The following is a 15,929-nucleotide window of genomic DNA, read 5'->3' on the forward strand; positions in this document are numbered from 1 at the left end:
AGATACAAATATACATGAGAAATCACAAAAACGGATGTCACTCAAGCCTAAGAAAGTTGTTTATTTTCTTTTGATTACGTAATGAAAACATTAGTAAGACCTCATTTAATGAGGGTGAGGTCATATTAGCACATACACCTACATGTAAATATATATATGAGTATATATATGTGTGTGTATATACTCATATATAGATATATAATTTCTTAAATAAGTAAAAGACTATATATTGAAGCTTCACTGGGAAAACTGGAAGGGGAATATCTCAGGACAGAGATCAAATCTCATGACCTGTTGGAAATATGTCAGAGAAAACCAGGGAGCAAAGCAAGGCTTGCCATTTGTCCCTCTGGTTCCACAGGCTCATTGTTCATCATTGCCTGCAGGAAGTGAGTCAGCCCTTGCAGAACTTGTCACAACTCAACTTTAATCAGCCTCACTTTGGTCTGTCAGGAAGCAGCACTGTCCTCCCACAAAAAGTGGGCCACCTAAGCTATCAAAGCACAGAGGGAGAGTGGTAGGTGGCACAGGTGAGTATGGGCAAGCCATCAATGAGAAGGGAGAAAGGGAGACAACCAGATGAAAGGAAAAATAAAACCCGTTGAATGCTCCACAGTGGTCTGGTCCCTAACGAACAGGTGGTCACTGGAATCCAAGCCTTACGGAGTCATCTGGATGGGATTCAGGTATCAGCTACTCCTCACTGCCAGAATAATCGCTGTTCTCCCCCAAGGGAAACTCCTTTGTGGGCTTCTGGGTTGCATACAGCTGGGTCTCCATGGGACATTCCTGGCTGAGAATAGCCTACAGCAAGAGAGAAGTATAGATATTACTGCATATCTTTGACCATCCGTTTCCTGGAAAAGAAACTAGCATATCCAAGCTTAGTGTCAAAAGAACTCAAGATGTAAGTATAGCATTCTCTTTCTGCCTCATGGGTAGGCTTGGGCCTTTCAAGGTCCTGGGCATTATTAAGTCTCATCAGGACAAATATCTGATACACTTGTGCTTGAATAAAGGCATAGCAAGAAGCTGGATGTAATGGGCACTCCTCTCTCTAAGCCTCTCTGCCTACTCCTGTTCCTTTGAGCAGATATATCCTTCCTGAATACAGGAGGCCCAAAAGGGCTGCTGGGGTATTCATGCTACAAGAAGTACTAAATACCACTAAATACCATATTAACTAAGTAATACAGTGTGCAGGATCTTTTTTACCTGGAGATTTTTTTTTTCTAATTTTAAAAGGCATAACCTCAACATTTACGGAAACAGGACTGAGTGAGTGACCTAGGCTGAAGCAAGCCTGAGACAGCAAACTCCATGACTGAGCCAGCAACCAAGGACAAGCAGGCCTGAGACAGTGAACTCCACAGGAGCAGGCACAGATCCAGACCAGAGACATTTACAGAAACAGGACTGAGTCAGTGACCTAAACTGGAGCAGGCGTCAACAGCAAACTCCACAGAAGCAGAGCAAACCTGAGGAGCACTGAGCGACCTCCAGGAACACAGAGTGACCAACAGAGTGACTGGAACCATTGCACTGACTGCACCACAAAAAACAACCATCTGATTCTTGGATCCACTGGTGCTGTGGGACAATGGTCTGTACCCTGTCACTTGTATTTTAAATAAACACTGATTGTCCAGTAATCAGACAGGAAGTATAGGCAGGGTGACCAGGAAGAAGTAGAGTCGAGGCAATGAGAATTCTGGGACAAGGGAAGTTTCAGTCTGCAGTCAAAACCCAGAAACAGAGGAAGCCAGACACAGAGCAAGCAAGATGTGACTGCCTCACTGGAAAGGTACCAAGCCATGTGGCTAACACAGATAAGAATTATGGACTAATATAAGTTATAAAAGTTAATAAGAAGCCTGAGCTAATAGGCCAATCAGTTTATAATTAATGTAGACCTCTGTGTGTTTCTTTGGTCCTAAATAGCTGTGGGACCTGGTGAGACAGAAAACTTGGTCAACACACTGGCTCCTGCAAGATTGATCACCAGAGTCACAGACAGCCCCAACTACACCAATCAGAGGAAAAGATGGATAGACAAGGTAAGGACACACTCAACACCACAAAGTATAACATGACACCAGTAAAAACTAGTGACCTTACAACAGCAAGACTTGAACAACCAAATATACATGAACCAGAAGAAAATGACCTAAAAAAATAGCTTTAGGAGAATGTTTGAGGCCCTTAAAGAGGAAATGAAAAATTCCCCCAAAGAAATGGAGGAAATGACAAACAAAAAATTGAAAGACATCAACAAATCCCTTAAAGAAAACCAAGAAAAAACAATCAAACATATGAAAGAAACTACTCAAGACTTGAAAATTGTAATAGAGAGAATTAAAAAAAAAAACACACAAGCCAGGGGAATTATAGAAAGAGAAATCATGAGAAAACAATTAGGAACCACAAATGCAAGCATAATCAGCAGAATACAAGTGGTGGAAAAAAGAATCTCAAGCACTGAAGATACAATAGAGGAAATACACTCATCAGTCAAAGAAGATATTAAATCTAACAAAAGCTTAGCACAAAATATCCAGGAAATATGGTACACCATGAAAAGACCAAATGTAAGAATAATAAAGATAAAAGAATGAAAAGAAGTTCAACTCAAAAGTACAGAAAATTTATTTAACAAAATCATAGAAGAAAACTTTCTCAACATAAAGAAAGACATGCCTATGAAGATACAAGAAGCTTACAGAACACCAAATAGATTGGATTATAAAAAAAGTCCCCTTGCTACATAATAATCAAAACACTAAACATACAGAATAAAAAAAGAATATTAAGAGCTGCAAAGGAAAAAGGCCAAAAAACATATAAAAGCAGACCTTTCAGAATTACACCTGACTTCTCAGTGGAGACAATGAAAGCATTATGCAGACATTAAGAGACCACAGATGTCAGCCCAGACAACTATACCCAGCAAAACTTTCAATCACCATAGAAGGACAAACCAAAATATTCCATGACAAAACCAGATTTCACCAATACCTAGTCACAAACTCAGCCCTACACAAAGTACTAGAAGGAAAACTCCAACCCAAGGAAGTCGGCTACGTCAACAAAAACACAGACAATTGATGATCTCACAGCAGCAAATTCCAAAGAAGGGGAAAACACACAAATTAATATCACCAACAACAAAAACTAAATTATCAGGAGATAGCAATCACTGGTCATTATTATACCTTAATATAAATGGACTCAACTCACCTATAAAAAGACACAGGCTAACAGATTGGATATGAAAACAGAATCCATCCTTCTGCTGCAAACAAGAAACACATCTCAACCTCAAAGATAGACATCGCTTCAGAGTAAACGGTTGGGGAAAAATTTTTCCAATCAAATGGACCTAAGAAACAAGCAGGTGTAGCTATCCTAATGTCTAACAAAATAGACTTGAAGCTAAAACCAGTCAAAAGAGACAAAAAAGGACATTTCATATTAGTCACAAAAAATCCATCAAGAGGAAATCTCAGTACTGAACATAGAAGGGCACCCTCACATGTCAAAGAAACACTTCTAAAGCTAAATCATACATTAAACCCCACACACTAATAGTGGGAGACTTCAACACTACCCTCTTACCACTAGACAGGTCAGTCAGACAAAAAATTAACAGAGAAATAAGAAAACTAACAGATGTTATGATTCAAATGAACTTAACAAACAATTATAGACATTCCATCCAAACATAAAAGAATATACCTTCTTCTCAGCACCTCATGGAATCTTTGCAAAATTTCACCACATGCTCGGTAACAAAACAAATCTCAACAGATACAAAAGAATTGGAATAACCCCATGTATCTTATTGGATTACCATGGCTTAAAATTAGAATTCAACAGCAAAACTAATTCTTGAAGGACCATAAACACATGGAAATTAAACAATGCTCACCTGAAGCATCAATGGGCCAAGGAAGAAATAAAGGGGGAAATTAAAGACTTCCTAAAATTCAATGAAAATGACCACAAAACATACCCAAATTTATGGGATACAGTGAAAGCAGTGTTAAGAGGAAAGTTCATAGCACTAAATGCCTACATAAAGAAGCTGAAAAAAATCCTATACTAGTGAATAAACAGAACATTTGAAAACATTAGAACAAAAAGAAGCAAACTCACCCAAGAGAACTAGACAGCAGGAAATAATCAAATTAAGAGCTGAAATCAACAAAATAGAAACAAACAAAACAGCACAAAGAATCAAGGAGACAAAGAGTTGATTCTTCAAGAAAATCAACAAAACCTTTATCCAAACTAACCAAAAGGCAGAGAGAGAATATTCGAATTAACAAAGTCAGAAATGAAAAGGGGGCATAACATCAGACATGGAGGAACTCCAGAGAATCATCATGTCATATTTCAAAAAGCTGTAATCTACAAAATTAGAAAACTTACAGGAAATGGACAACTTTCTGGATAAAAATCACTTACCAAAATTAAATCAAGACCAGGTAAGCAAATAGACCAGTAACTGCTAAAGATATAAAAACAGTCATCAAAAGTCTCCCAACCAAAAAAAGCCCAGGACCAGATGATTTCACCTCAGAATTCTCCAAGATTTTCAAAGAAGAACTAATACCAATACTACTCAAATCGTTCCACACAATAGAAACAGAAGGAACATTGCCAAACTCATTTTATGAGGTTACGATTATCCTGATACCCAAACCACACAAAGATATTACTAAGAAAGAGAATTACAGACCAATCTCACTTATGAGCATTGATGCAAAAATACTAAATAAAATACTGGCAAATTGAATCCAAGAACACATCAGAACCATCATCCATCATGACCAAGTCAACTTGATCCCAGAGATGCACGGAAGGTTCAATATATGAAAATCTGTTAATGTAATCCATCAAATAAGCAAACTGAAAAAATAAAAACCACATGATCATCTCATTAGATGCTGAAAAAGCCTTTGATAAAATACAACAACCCTTCATGATAAAGGTCTTGGAGAGAGCAGGGATACAAAAAACAGACCTAAATATAATAAAGGCAATATACAGCAAGTCAACAGCCACCATCAAACTAAATGGAGAAAAAATTCACAGAGATCCCACTGAAGTCGGGAATAAGACAAGGTTGTCCACTATCTCCGTATCTATTCAATATAGTTCTTGATGTTCTAGCTAGAGCAGTAAGACAACAAAAAGAGATCAAGGGGATACAAATCGGAAAAGAAGTCAAACTCTCACTATTTGCTGATGATATGATAGTTTACATAAGTGAGCCCAAAAATTCTACCAAAGAAATTCTACAACTCATAAACACTTTCAGTAATGTAGCAGGATACAAGATTAACTCAAAAAACTCAGTAGCCCTACTTTACACAGATGATAAATGGGCTGAGAACAAAATCAGAAAAAAACATCACCCTTCACAATAGCCACAAATAGCATAAAATATCTCAGAGTAACTCTAACCAAACTTGTATGACAAGACTTTAAATCTTTGAAGAAAGAAACTGAAGAAGACATCAGAAAGTGGAAAGATCTCCCATGTTCTTGGGTAGGTAGAATTAACATAGCAATGGCAATCTTACCAAAAGCAATCTACAGATTCAATGCAATGCCCACCAAAATCACAGAAAAATTCTTTACAGACATTGAAAGAACAATACTCAACTTCATATGGAAAAACAAGAAACTGAAGATAGCCAAAACAACCCTGTACAATAAAAGAGGCATCACAATACCTGACTTCAAACTCTACTACAGAGCTACAGTACTGAAAACAGCCTGGTATTGGCATAATAGCAGACAGGAAGACCTATGGAACCAAATAGAGACCCAGATATTAATCCACACACCTACAAACACCTGATTTTTGACAAAGAAGCAAAAAATATAAAATGGAAAAAAGAAAGCATATTAACAAATGGTACTGGTATAACTGGATATCAACATGTAGAAGAATGAAAATAGATTCATATCTATCACCATGCACAAAACTCAAGTCCAAATGGATCAAAGACCTCAACATAAAGCCAGCCACACTGAATCTCAGAGAAGAGAAAGTGGGAAGTACACTTAAATGCATTGGCACAGGAGACCACTTCCTAAATATAACCTCAGTAGCACAGACACTGAGAGAAACAATTAATAAATGGGACCTCCTGAAACTGAAAAGCTTCTGTAAAGCAAAGGACATGGTCAACAAGACAAAATGGCAGCCTACAGAATGGGAAAAGATCTTCACTAACCCCACATCAAACAGAGGTCTGTTTGATATACAAAGAACTTAAGAAATTGGTCATCAAAAGAACAAATAATCCAATTTTAAAAATGGAGTATAGACCTAAACAGACAATCACAACAGAGGAATCTAAAATGGCTGAAAGACACTTAAGGAAATGCTCAACATCCTTAGCCGTCAGAGAAATGCAAATCAAAACAACTCTGAGATTCCATCTTACATCTGTAAGAATGGCCAAGATAAAAAACACTGATGACAACTTATGCTGGAGAGGTTCTGGGGAAAAGGGAACACTTCTGCATTGCTGGTGGGAATGTAAGCTGGTACAACCCCTTTGAATGTCAGTGTGGCGATTTCTCAGAAAATTAGGAAACAACCTTCCTCAAGAGCCAGCAATAACACTTTTGGGTATATATCCAAAGGATGCTCAATTGTGTCACAAGGACATGTGCCCAACTATGTTCATAGCAGCATTGTTTATCATAGCCAGAACCTGGAAACAACCTAAATGCCCCTCAACTGAAGAATGAATAAGGAAAATACAGTACATTTACACAATGGGGTACTACACAGCAGAAAAAAAAAAAACATCTTGAAATTTGCAGGCAAATGAATGGATCTAGAAAACATCATACTGAGTGAGGTAACCCAGACCCAGAAATACGCATATCACATGTACTCACTCATAAGTGGTTTTAAACATAAAGCAAAGAAAATCACAATCCCAGAGAACCTAGACAACAATGAGGACCCTAAGAGAGACATACATGGATGTACTCTACATGGGAAGTAGAAAAAGACAAGATCTTCTGAGTAAATTGGGAGCATGGGGACCATGGGAGAGGGTTGAAGGGGAGGGGAAGAAAGGAAGGGGAGGAGAGAAAAATGTAGAGCTCAATAAAAATCAATAAAAAATGGAAAAAGTAAGGGAAAAAGACATAACCTAAGCTGAGTAGGTATGAGCTCTTAACTCTGCAAGCATAAGAACCGAGCTTGCGTGCCCAGCGCCCATATAAATGAGTGTGTGTGGTCATAAGCCTGTAACCCTAGTGCTGGCCCAGAGATGGGCAGGTCTTGGTAGCTCTCTAGACGGCCAGCCCAGACCAAAGGGCAAGGCTTTAGGACAATGAGAGCTCCTGTCTCAAGGCAAAGAATAAGAAAAGTCAACATCTTCCTCTTATACACTAACTTCCATGCACTATACACAGGCAAAAATAAATCAAATAAAATTAAATTGTAAAAAATACATCACCAGCTAAGGATACAGGCAGACTGAAACACATGAGCATGTGAGTGAGTGAGTGAGTGAGTGAGTGAGTGAGTGAGTGAGTGAGTGAGTGAGTGAATGCACTCAATGGATTGCTGCTATTTCCAGAAGAGACAGCTTAGTAAACTGAGTCCTGCCGTAGGAAGCACGGGTGCCTTTTACAGCCGATATCCCTAACTCTTAGTAAGGGTCTCACTTTTCTTTTCCTTTTCTTTTCTTTTTAGTTTAGCTTACTTTTGTTTTGAATTTTTAATTAGTAGGTCTTTTGAAGGCCAGGCTAACCTTTAATCCTTATGTAATTGGGGATGACTTCAGCTTCTAACCTATCTTTATTTCTCAATGTGTGTGACCATGCCTTCTCCCCATTTTCCTTCTTAAGATCCAGACAATAGGGGACCTAGTTGCCTGGAGAAAGAAGGGAAAGTGAAGGATGAAAGGAAGGATAGTGTGTTAGGAAGACCAGAAATGCTACCAAAGAGAGAGGAAATGAGGTCAAAGGGAAGGGTCAGGGGAACCACAGGAAGAAACAGACATGAATATCATTCAGCCCTCAGGGTGCCTTACTAGCTTCTCCTCCTTAGCTGGGGGGTTCTTCAGGAAGCAGCAGAGAGGGGCATAGACAATATTGATGACACCAATGATGACCATGAGCCAAGGGAAGCCGATGACCTGTACAATGGCACCCCCGGTAGATGGACCTGAGGAAAAATAAAATTCCAAGTGTTTGTTGAACAGTCACCTATAAAAGACTATGCTAGGCATAGTGGATAACCACACCAGCTATAGATTCAACTAATTTCAGATCCCTAGGAGAATAAGACCCCTGGTTCTACACCCAGGTAAACTACAATTGGGCCTGGGAGCCCTCATCTGCCCCCAGACAACATACCAATAGCAAAGCCCATGCAAAAAGCCACATCAGCGATGGCGTAGACACTCCCATACACAGAGGTGTGGCGTAGGTCCACCAGGTATCCCATGATGGGCATCAAAGAGGAATCCACCATGCCTGTGGCCAGAATAAGAAGGAATGTGTAGTCAGCTTACCCAAAGCTTCAGCATCTCCCTCCACTCTGCCTCCCTGGCTTGCTGTCCCCACACTCAGCACCAACACAGGCCCAGGTAGGAACCACATGCCCAGCTCTGTTCATCTGCCAGCTTCCCTCCATTCCTGCCTTTCCACTAGCCTCTTCTGGTGGGAAAATGGGGGGGAAAAGAGTTTTCAAGGGCTTTTTTGTTTTGTTTTTTTACTTTGATGGACTACTTACCTATGGCAAAGCCAAGGCCTGCATTGGGGCCAATGAGACCATAAATGTTGTGAGCCAGAGGCACCTGGAAAGGAACAGAAGAAGAGTTCCTCAGAATGCCCCTGGGATTGTGGAACTGGGGCCAGGGTTTTCACACAACGTGTATTTGAGACATGTGCCACATGCATTAGCTCTGACTTCTCACACCTTCTTTTGAAGAATAATCTTTCTCTCCACCTTGACCACATGAAAACTGTACTGGCGCCATCCAAAGTTATGAAGCCAATAAGTAGCAAGATCAAGTTTGAACCCCAGACTCCTCTCCGTTATATCATAGCCGGGGATCTCTTCTTGCTCATCATGCGCCACTCTCTACCAAACACAGTGCCATCCTCACCCATCACTGGAATGTTCATCTTTCTCATCATTTGATACCATCAAATTTGGCTTGATATTTATTTTACAGAACCTAGGGCCTTGTTCAGGATTGGCAAATGCTCCCACCCGCCCCTCTTTTTATTTCTTTTGAGATGGGATCTCATTAACTTTCTCAACATAGTCTTGAAGTTACTCTGTAGCCCAGGCAAGCCCTGAACTTCTGATTCTCCTCTCTCGGCCTCCCAGGGTAGTTGGCATTAAAGGCCTGCACCACCAAATTAAGTCTCAACATTTTATTTGAAACCCCAACTTGATAGGCATTGTAGCAAAAAGACAAAAAATAAGCCCAACAGTTAACAGCTCAGCAACTGGAGAGACTGGGCATCATTTAGGTGCCACAAAGGTGAGCTATGGCATGCATTCACCCTACCAAAAGCCTGTCCTTCCCTTTTAAGCCATGTCCCTACCCTTTCCTTGGCACCAGTTACCCAGCCTCATGATTCCATTGCACAGTTCTCAAAGGTTTATAATGCCATTTAGCATTGATAGCTCCTTATAGGGCAACACCTCAAGAGGTGCTCATCACTGTCAATGGCAGGGCTGACTTACTGAGGGCTTGTCATGTGCGCTCTCCACGCTGCAGTCTATATGACTGCCTCAAACATCCTGTGACATGCAAGCAGAATCCAGAGCCACACAAACGGCAAGTGACGAAGCTAGGATGGAGGTCTGAGCCCATGCCTGTCACCAGGGATTCCAGCTCATCCTGGGTACAGTGCTCAAAGATCTACAGCTCTGGTCTCATACCCCTGAGCCTGGAGATAAATGAACTGATGGACTGATGGTCTCCACTGAGAATATGAGATGGTAAAGACCTGGGCTCCTGAAGATGTAAATCCTTGCTATCTTTCTTCTACCACATTTTTTAGTTCTAGAGACCGAGCCATTGATGGTACCTGCCCTGGTGGATGGTGGGAATTGTCACAGGAAATTGGATAAATGGATTCACAAAACACCCTTGACTGGCTGGCTCCAGAAATAGATACCAACATGTTTTATTTCACGTGTCTACGTGCACAGCCTCAGACCTCTGGATCCTCCCCCCCATAACCCTATTCCTCTCCTTTTCCATCTCCTTTTGATGACTTGCCATTTCAGTTGGTGGCAGCTTCTCCAGCACCAATTTCTTCTGTTCATGTAGAAACGGTTTTCTAGAAGTTCCTACCAAGTCAGCCTGCGGCCCATTTGAAGAAAAATTATCTTAAAAATGTCTAGTGCACTTCCTTTCTTGTACTTACGCAGAGCAAGCTGATACCTACTGCCACCATTCCCACAAGGGAGCACAGCCACCTGGAAGAGAAGAGCCATCATCACACACTGTCTGCAGGGAGATGGCTACTGCTTGCCACCTTGGCCAGTCCCCAGACCCTAATTCCAGCAATTCCTTAGGTTAGGTGAGGGGACTGCCTAGAGACTGCAGCAGCAGGTTCAAGCCTTTCTGTCCCTATCCTTCTCTTGGCCTCATCTCCTCCCTGCCCTCCCAGCTCTTCTCATAGCAGAGTCAGGAGTAGTACCGTGGGACACACGCTCGCTTCCCTTAGACCCAGTCTGCTGGTCCCAAAGACACTTGGCTCTTGGGAGATGCTCCTGCACTTGACTACTGGTGTTTGCCAGTTCAGGTTATTTCATTTTTATAGTTTTTATGTATTACCATTCGTGTGTGAGAGAGAGGGCGTGTGTGTGTTGGGGGGACTGGCCTTGATGCTAGAGGAGCACACCAGAGCACGCGTGTGGAGGTCGGAGGACAACTTCATGGAGTCAGTCCTCTCCTTCTACCTTTATGGGGGTCCTGGGGTTTGAACTCAGGTCACTAGACTTTTGAGGCCAGGGCCTTTACCCACTGATCCATCGCTCCAGCCCAGTTCAGAATCTCCCTACTCGTATTATATGTGGTCTTACAAATCCATCTCAAAAACCCACACGGAAATATGGCTACCTCTTCATACCTATAACAGTGCTTTCAGACGTATTTATCAAATCTTTGAGCTGACTGATTCAGTGGGGAGGGACTTGGTCCTGCCTCAACTTGGTATCCCAGATAAAGCCTCAAGGGAGGCTTTATCTCCTCTGCGGAGTGGGTGGTGGGGTAGAATAGGGGGAGGTGGGGATGCAGGAGAAGAGGAGGGAAGTGTAACTGGAGTTGGAGTGTAAAATTAAAAAAATATATTTATTTATTTATTTATTCTTTTTTTAATTTTTAATTAAATAAAAAAACTTTGTGCTGAGATACAATGATAAAATTAAAATCAACGTTATCTCATCATTGTAGTAGGGAAGAGAATCTAGGTTTATACTTTTGCCCCCCGGTGGGCTTCTGTTGTTCCTGTCTAGAATTCGCTAGGGCTTCATGGAATATTTTGTTTCTTTTTGCAGCCATTGGCTAAGGGTGGCATTACCTCTTTGGCTAGAAAGGAAGGGCTATTTCTCTGTAACTACTGCCTCTTCCAAAGCAGTCAGTGCAGGATAATCCATTGTCTATACTTCCTCCATCACCTGCCCACCAACCTCCCTCCCAGCAATTTTTATCATTGTGTCCTAAACTATCTCAAAGAAGCTGTCCCAAGCACAGGGAGTGATAGTTCAATCATTCTTCCAGTTTCCCAGGCTACATACCGACCCATCTTGTTGGCCAACACACCGAAAAGGTTCGTGCCAATGAGGTAGGCCATGCTGGCAGGCAAGAAGGCCAGACCTGTGGAGAACACAGAAGCTCGCCTTAGGATGTGCTCAACTAAATCTAAAGCTCCTAATTTCCTACAGCTCAGCAAAGTACCCCTGGTTCCTCCAGGTCCCCAAAGCACTTTGTTGTATGCTTTGGAGATCTTTGTAGCTCAAGAGCAGGGGTCTCAGGACCCCACAGCCCCGCTTTCCTCAGGAACAAGGCTGTTTTCAGCTTCAATACATTTAATGTGCGCCCAGCTCCCAGACTCTCTAACAAGTGACTCAGTGAGCCACTGGCACGTGTAAGAGTCACTTGGTTATCAGCACAAGAGCAGGAGCTTCCTGGGAAGTCAGGTCCCTCACTCGCATGTGACCTGTCCTCTTCTTGATTTGGTCTTTGTCTTTCTGAGCCTTGGCTCCCACATCTGAGCTGAGCGAAGCCGTTACTCTCTCCTGCCAGGTAACAACGGGAGCTAGCTGGAAATGTGTCATTACTGCTGTCCTGGTCACATGCCTTCATGACAGAGGGAGATGACCTGGAACATAGATTTTGGAGCATACAGTTTGGGGTTCAGAATGTGGCTTGGCTACTTGTGGACTATGTGACTTGGACATTTTCCTTGTTATTTCTAAGTTCTCCCCATACCCCAATCTTTTTTCCTTCTTTCTTGTGTTCTTTCTGATGAGCTTTTACCATCTGTCAGGTATTCTTAAGGCCAGTAATTGAGCAGTAAATATCGAACGACTAGCGAGATGGCTCAGTGGTTAAGAGCACTGACTGTTCTTACAGAGGACTCAGGTTTGACTCCCAGCACCCACATGGAGTCTGTAACTCCAGTTTCTTGGATACTAGGAACATATGTGGTCCATAAAACATATAGGCAAAACACCCATATACATAGAATATAAAATAAAATAGTTTTTAAAGATAAACACAGAAACAAGTACAGTGCAAGTCTATAATCCCAGTATGGGTGGTCCTTAGGAAACACAGCAAAATATACTGCATTCTCAATGAAAACATTGAACAATAGGAGGGAAGTGCTATTTTAATAGAAAATTATAAGAAAGAAATAGAAAAATATAAATATTGGCATTTTCTCCAAGATCAAAATATATGCTCAAATGGCTTAATGTTTCAATAGCTTATCAACTATGACAGTGTCCATTAACTGGTCGGGTAAGAAGGTAAAGCCGAGTTCTAGGTACTGAGAGTGAGGCACAGGACCCTGTGGGGGTGCTTGCTTGATTAAGCAGTTAGCAAAGAAGCCACTTTCTACATTTTTGTCTTGCAGAGGCACTTGAGATTACGTGGCCATTTTCTTGAGACCATCAATGACCTATCTACTAGGCTGAGTGGAGAGGTTGGTAAATTCAATGTCTACATAGCCAGACAATGTCTTAAAACAAACAAGTACAAGCAAATGAACACAAAAGATGATAACTCAAAGGGAGCTCACATTCAAAGAGAGAGTGATAGTGCTAAAATAAATTATTTGATTGTGCTAAATAATAATGCTAAAATAAACGCTAAAAAATTAAGTGAAGAAAATGATTTTGGAAAAAAAATGTGAAAGAAATTTCATGTAGCCATCTGTCAGAACGACTGGAGGAAAGGCAACCATGCATTTGGGGAGCCAAGGAAGGCTGGGGCGGGCGTGCTTAAGCTGAGAACTTGTTTACCAAGAAAGAAAAGAGAGAGACAAGAGCAGCATCTAACACCAGCTCAGAGGCTTAGACGAGAGGCCACCGAGTGTGCTGCAGGAGCAGGAGGCAGCCTGGGTGCCTCGGACCCGTGAGCAGAGAGCCCAGGAGGAACTTCAGAGACAATTGCACAGCCCAAGTTAGGTTCTTGAAAGTCTCTTAGATGGATGGGTTCACAGGACAAGAGTGAAACCAGGGACTGCCGCAGGCCTCTGGAAAACGTCAGTCTCAGAAGTATTTTTAGAGCCGAGCTGTAGAACTTTCTCTCACACATGTGGGGACACAATAAGAGTGAGGAGAGAGGGATAATGAGAACTAAAGGTTTTTTTGTTTCAATCAGCTGGGTGATGAAGAGGGGGAAGATAGGTGGGGAGGAGAAGTCAGGGGGCATGAAGGGCTTGAAACAACCACGGAGAGGGGCCAGACAGGCAGACATACAAGGCAGGACTCCAAGAAGAGGTCATGAACATACAAGCTCAGGACTTGCGGGTCTCTACTTCGTTTTTAACATCGTGGAAGTGGGGACTGAAGAGATAGCTCACCGACTGGGAGCACTTACTGGTCCTGTAAAAGATCTGACTTCTGTCCATAGCAACCAGGCTGAGTGACTCCCAACTGCAGTGCTCCAGAGAGATCTGACCCTCTGGCCTCCGTGAGTACCTGCACTCGCATGCGCATGCCCACTGCCACACGCCAATATTTATAGTTACAGAGATTTTTCAAGAGCACATACTCTTTTTGTTTTAGTATTGGAAATGGGTAGGATTTCCTGCAAAATAGATAACCTAATCTGCACACTACAATATAGGATTCCTTTGTTTTTTTATAACCCTGCCTGTACTGAAACTCACTCTGTGGACAAAGCTGGATCTGAACTCTCAGAGATCTGCCTACCTCCTGAATGGCAAGATCAAAGGAGTATGCCACCACACAGAGTTTAAAATTCTTTAGGTGGTTTGTGTATCAGTGTGTGCCTGCTCATCCATAAGTGGTATGTGTATCAGTGTGTGCCTGCTCGTCCATATGTGGTATTTGTATTAGTGTGTGACTGCTTGTCCATATGTGCACCATATCTATATGTGCACCTTGTCCATGAAGTGCCATCAGAGGGCTTCAGGTCCCCTGGAACTGAAGTTACAGATGATTGTGAAACACTATGCATGGGATGGTGATGGTGATGAAACCCTAGAAGAAAACCCTTCAAAGAAAAATCAGGAGCTGAGGATGGTGAGGGTGAAGACATGGCATGTACAGAAGTATATCTGGAGAAATATAAAAACAAAAGAGTTGTTTCGGAAGGAGAAAGGAAGTATATAACCAGTATGCAGGAAGACCATTAGCAGAGAACACACTTTAGATTTGTGCTTGTAACTATCAGGTGAGAGCTGGGCATGGTTGCAGATGCTTTCAATCCCAGATACTCAGGAATCTGAGGCAGGGAGACTGCAAGTTCAGAGCCAACCTGGGAAAGTTAATGTGGCCAGTCTCAAAATAAAATTTAAAAGGCTGGAAATTAACTCAGTGGCAGAGTGTTTATCTAGCATATGTGAGATCCTAGGTCTCTACCCCTACAGTAATAAAGAAAATAGGGATGGATTTCAGGGCCAGAGCACTTGCCTGGCCTTCATGGGGCCCTGAGTTCAATTCTCAGCAATTCAAAAATCAAAGTAAGATAAGGATGTCTTGGCCTATGTTATACTGCTGCTCTATTCACTGTCTCTGACAGAGTCAGGACTAGAAGGTCTAACCAGGGCTAGGTTCTTTTTGCCAGAAGAGAATCTTGGAATCAAAGAAAACATTGAAAGAAAGTGACATCAGTGCAGGACTCTAGAAACCAAACTGAAGTCTTTTAAGGGGAGGGAGGACATGAGCAGTGTCCTGAGGCTGGAGGACGGTTAGTCTAAGTGAGGTTAAAGTGTGCAAAGAATGTGGAAGGAGTTTGCCTGGAACTGAGATTCCAGAGGCGAGAGGATTAGCAGAGGTGTTAGCAGCAAGGGTGGTTAAATGGAGGAGGAAAGGATCACTGCAGGAAAATGGGAGCCTTCGGTGTCCACAGCCTCATCCACCAGGACAGAGATGCCACTGTTTCAGGACAGGAAGAGAACTGGAAAGAGCTAGTGTGACCGTTTCTGTGGGAGAATGGGTAACAAAGAGGTCAGTGGTTGGCAGTAAAAACTACGTGGACTTCAAAGGACTTGTGAGTCTTTGATGGAGAATAGGGGAGAAACTGTCTGGAAACAGCAAAGGAGAGCAAAGCCTGGAGGAGCGGACTGTCGTCACGGGCTCTCAGAGATCCCATGATGCTCTCCAGCAAGTATCCAGCTTTTCAGTAAGGGTGAGAGGGGCAGAAAAGAAGAAGGAGGAGGAGGAG

The 15,929-nt window shown here is 42.1% G+C and overlaps 1 protein-coding gene across 3 annotated transcripts in view; it reads right to left on the bottom strand.

Moving 5' to 3' along the window:
• Positions 1 to 439: 439 nt before the first annotated feature.
• Slc18a1 (solute carrier family 18 member A1) overlaps positions 440 to 15,929 on the bottom strand; it is a 41,302-nt gene continuing 25,812 nt past the window's right edge. For 2 of the 3 annotated variants that reach the window (XM_026777894.1, XM_026777893.1), the window contains 6 exons: positions 11,807 to 11,885; positions 10,432 to 10,483; positions 8,777 to 8,840; positions 8,398 to 8,517; positions 8,073 to 8,206; positions 440 to 804 (listed from right to left, as the gene is read on the bottom strand). In XM_026777894.1, the coding sequence (XP_026633695.1) occupies positions 694 to 804; positions 8,073 to 8,206; positions 8,398 to 8,517; positions 8,777 to 8,840; positions 10,432 to 10,483; positions 11,807 to 11,885 (560 nt within the window). In that variant the 3' untranslated portion in view covers positions 440 to 693. The remainder of the gene's footprint in view (positions 805 to 8,072; positions 8,207 to 8,397; positions 8,518 to 8,776; positions 8,841 to 10,431; positions 10,484 to 11,806; positions 11,886 to 15,929) is intronic. The other variant, XM_026777895.1, reaches the window with a different exon arrangement.

Source organism: Microtus ochrogaster, unplaced genomic scaffold (genome assembly GCF_000317375.1).
Source record: "Microtus ochrogaster isolate Prairie Vole_2 unplaced genomic scaffold, MicOch1.0 UNK89, whole genome shotgun sequence".
NCBI classification, from domain to species: domain Eukaryota; kingdom Metazoa; phylum Chordata; class Mammalia; order Rodentia; family Cricetidae; genus Microtus; species Microtus ochrogaster.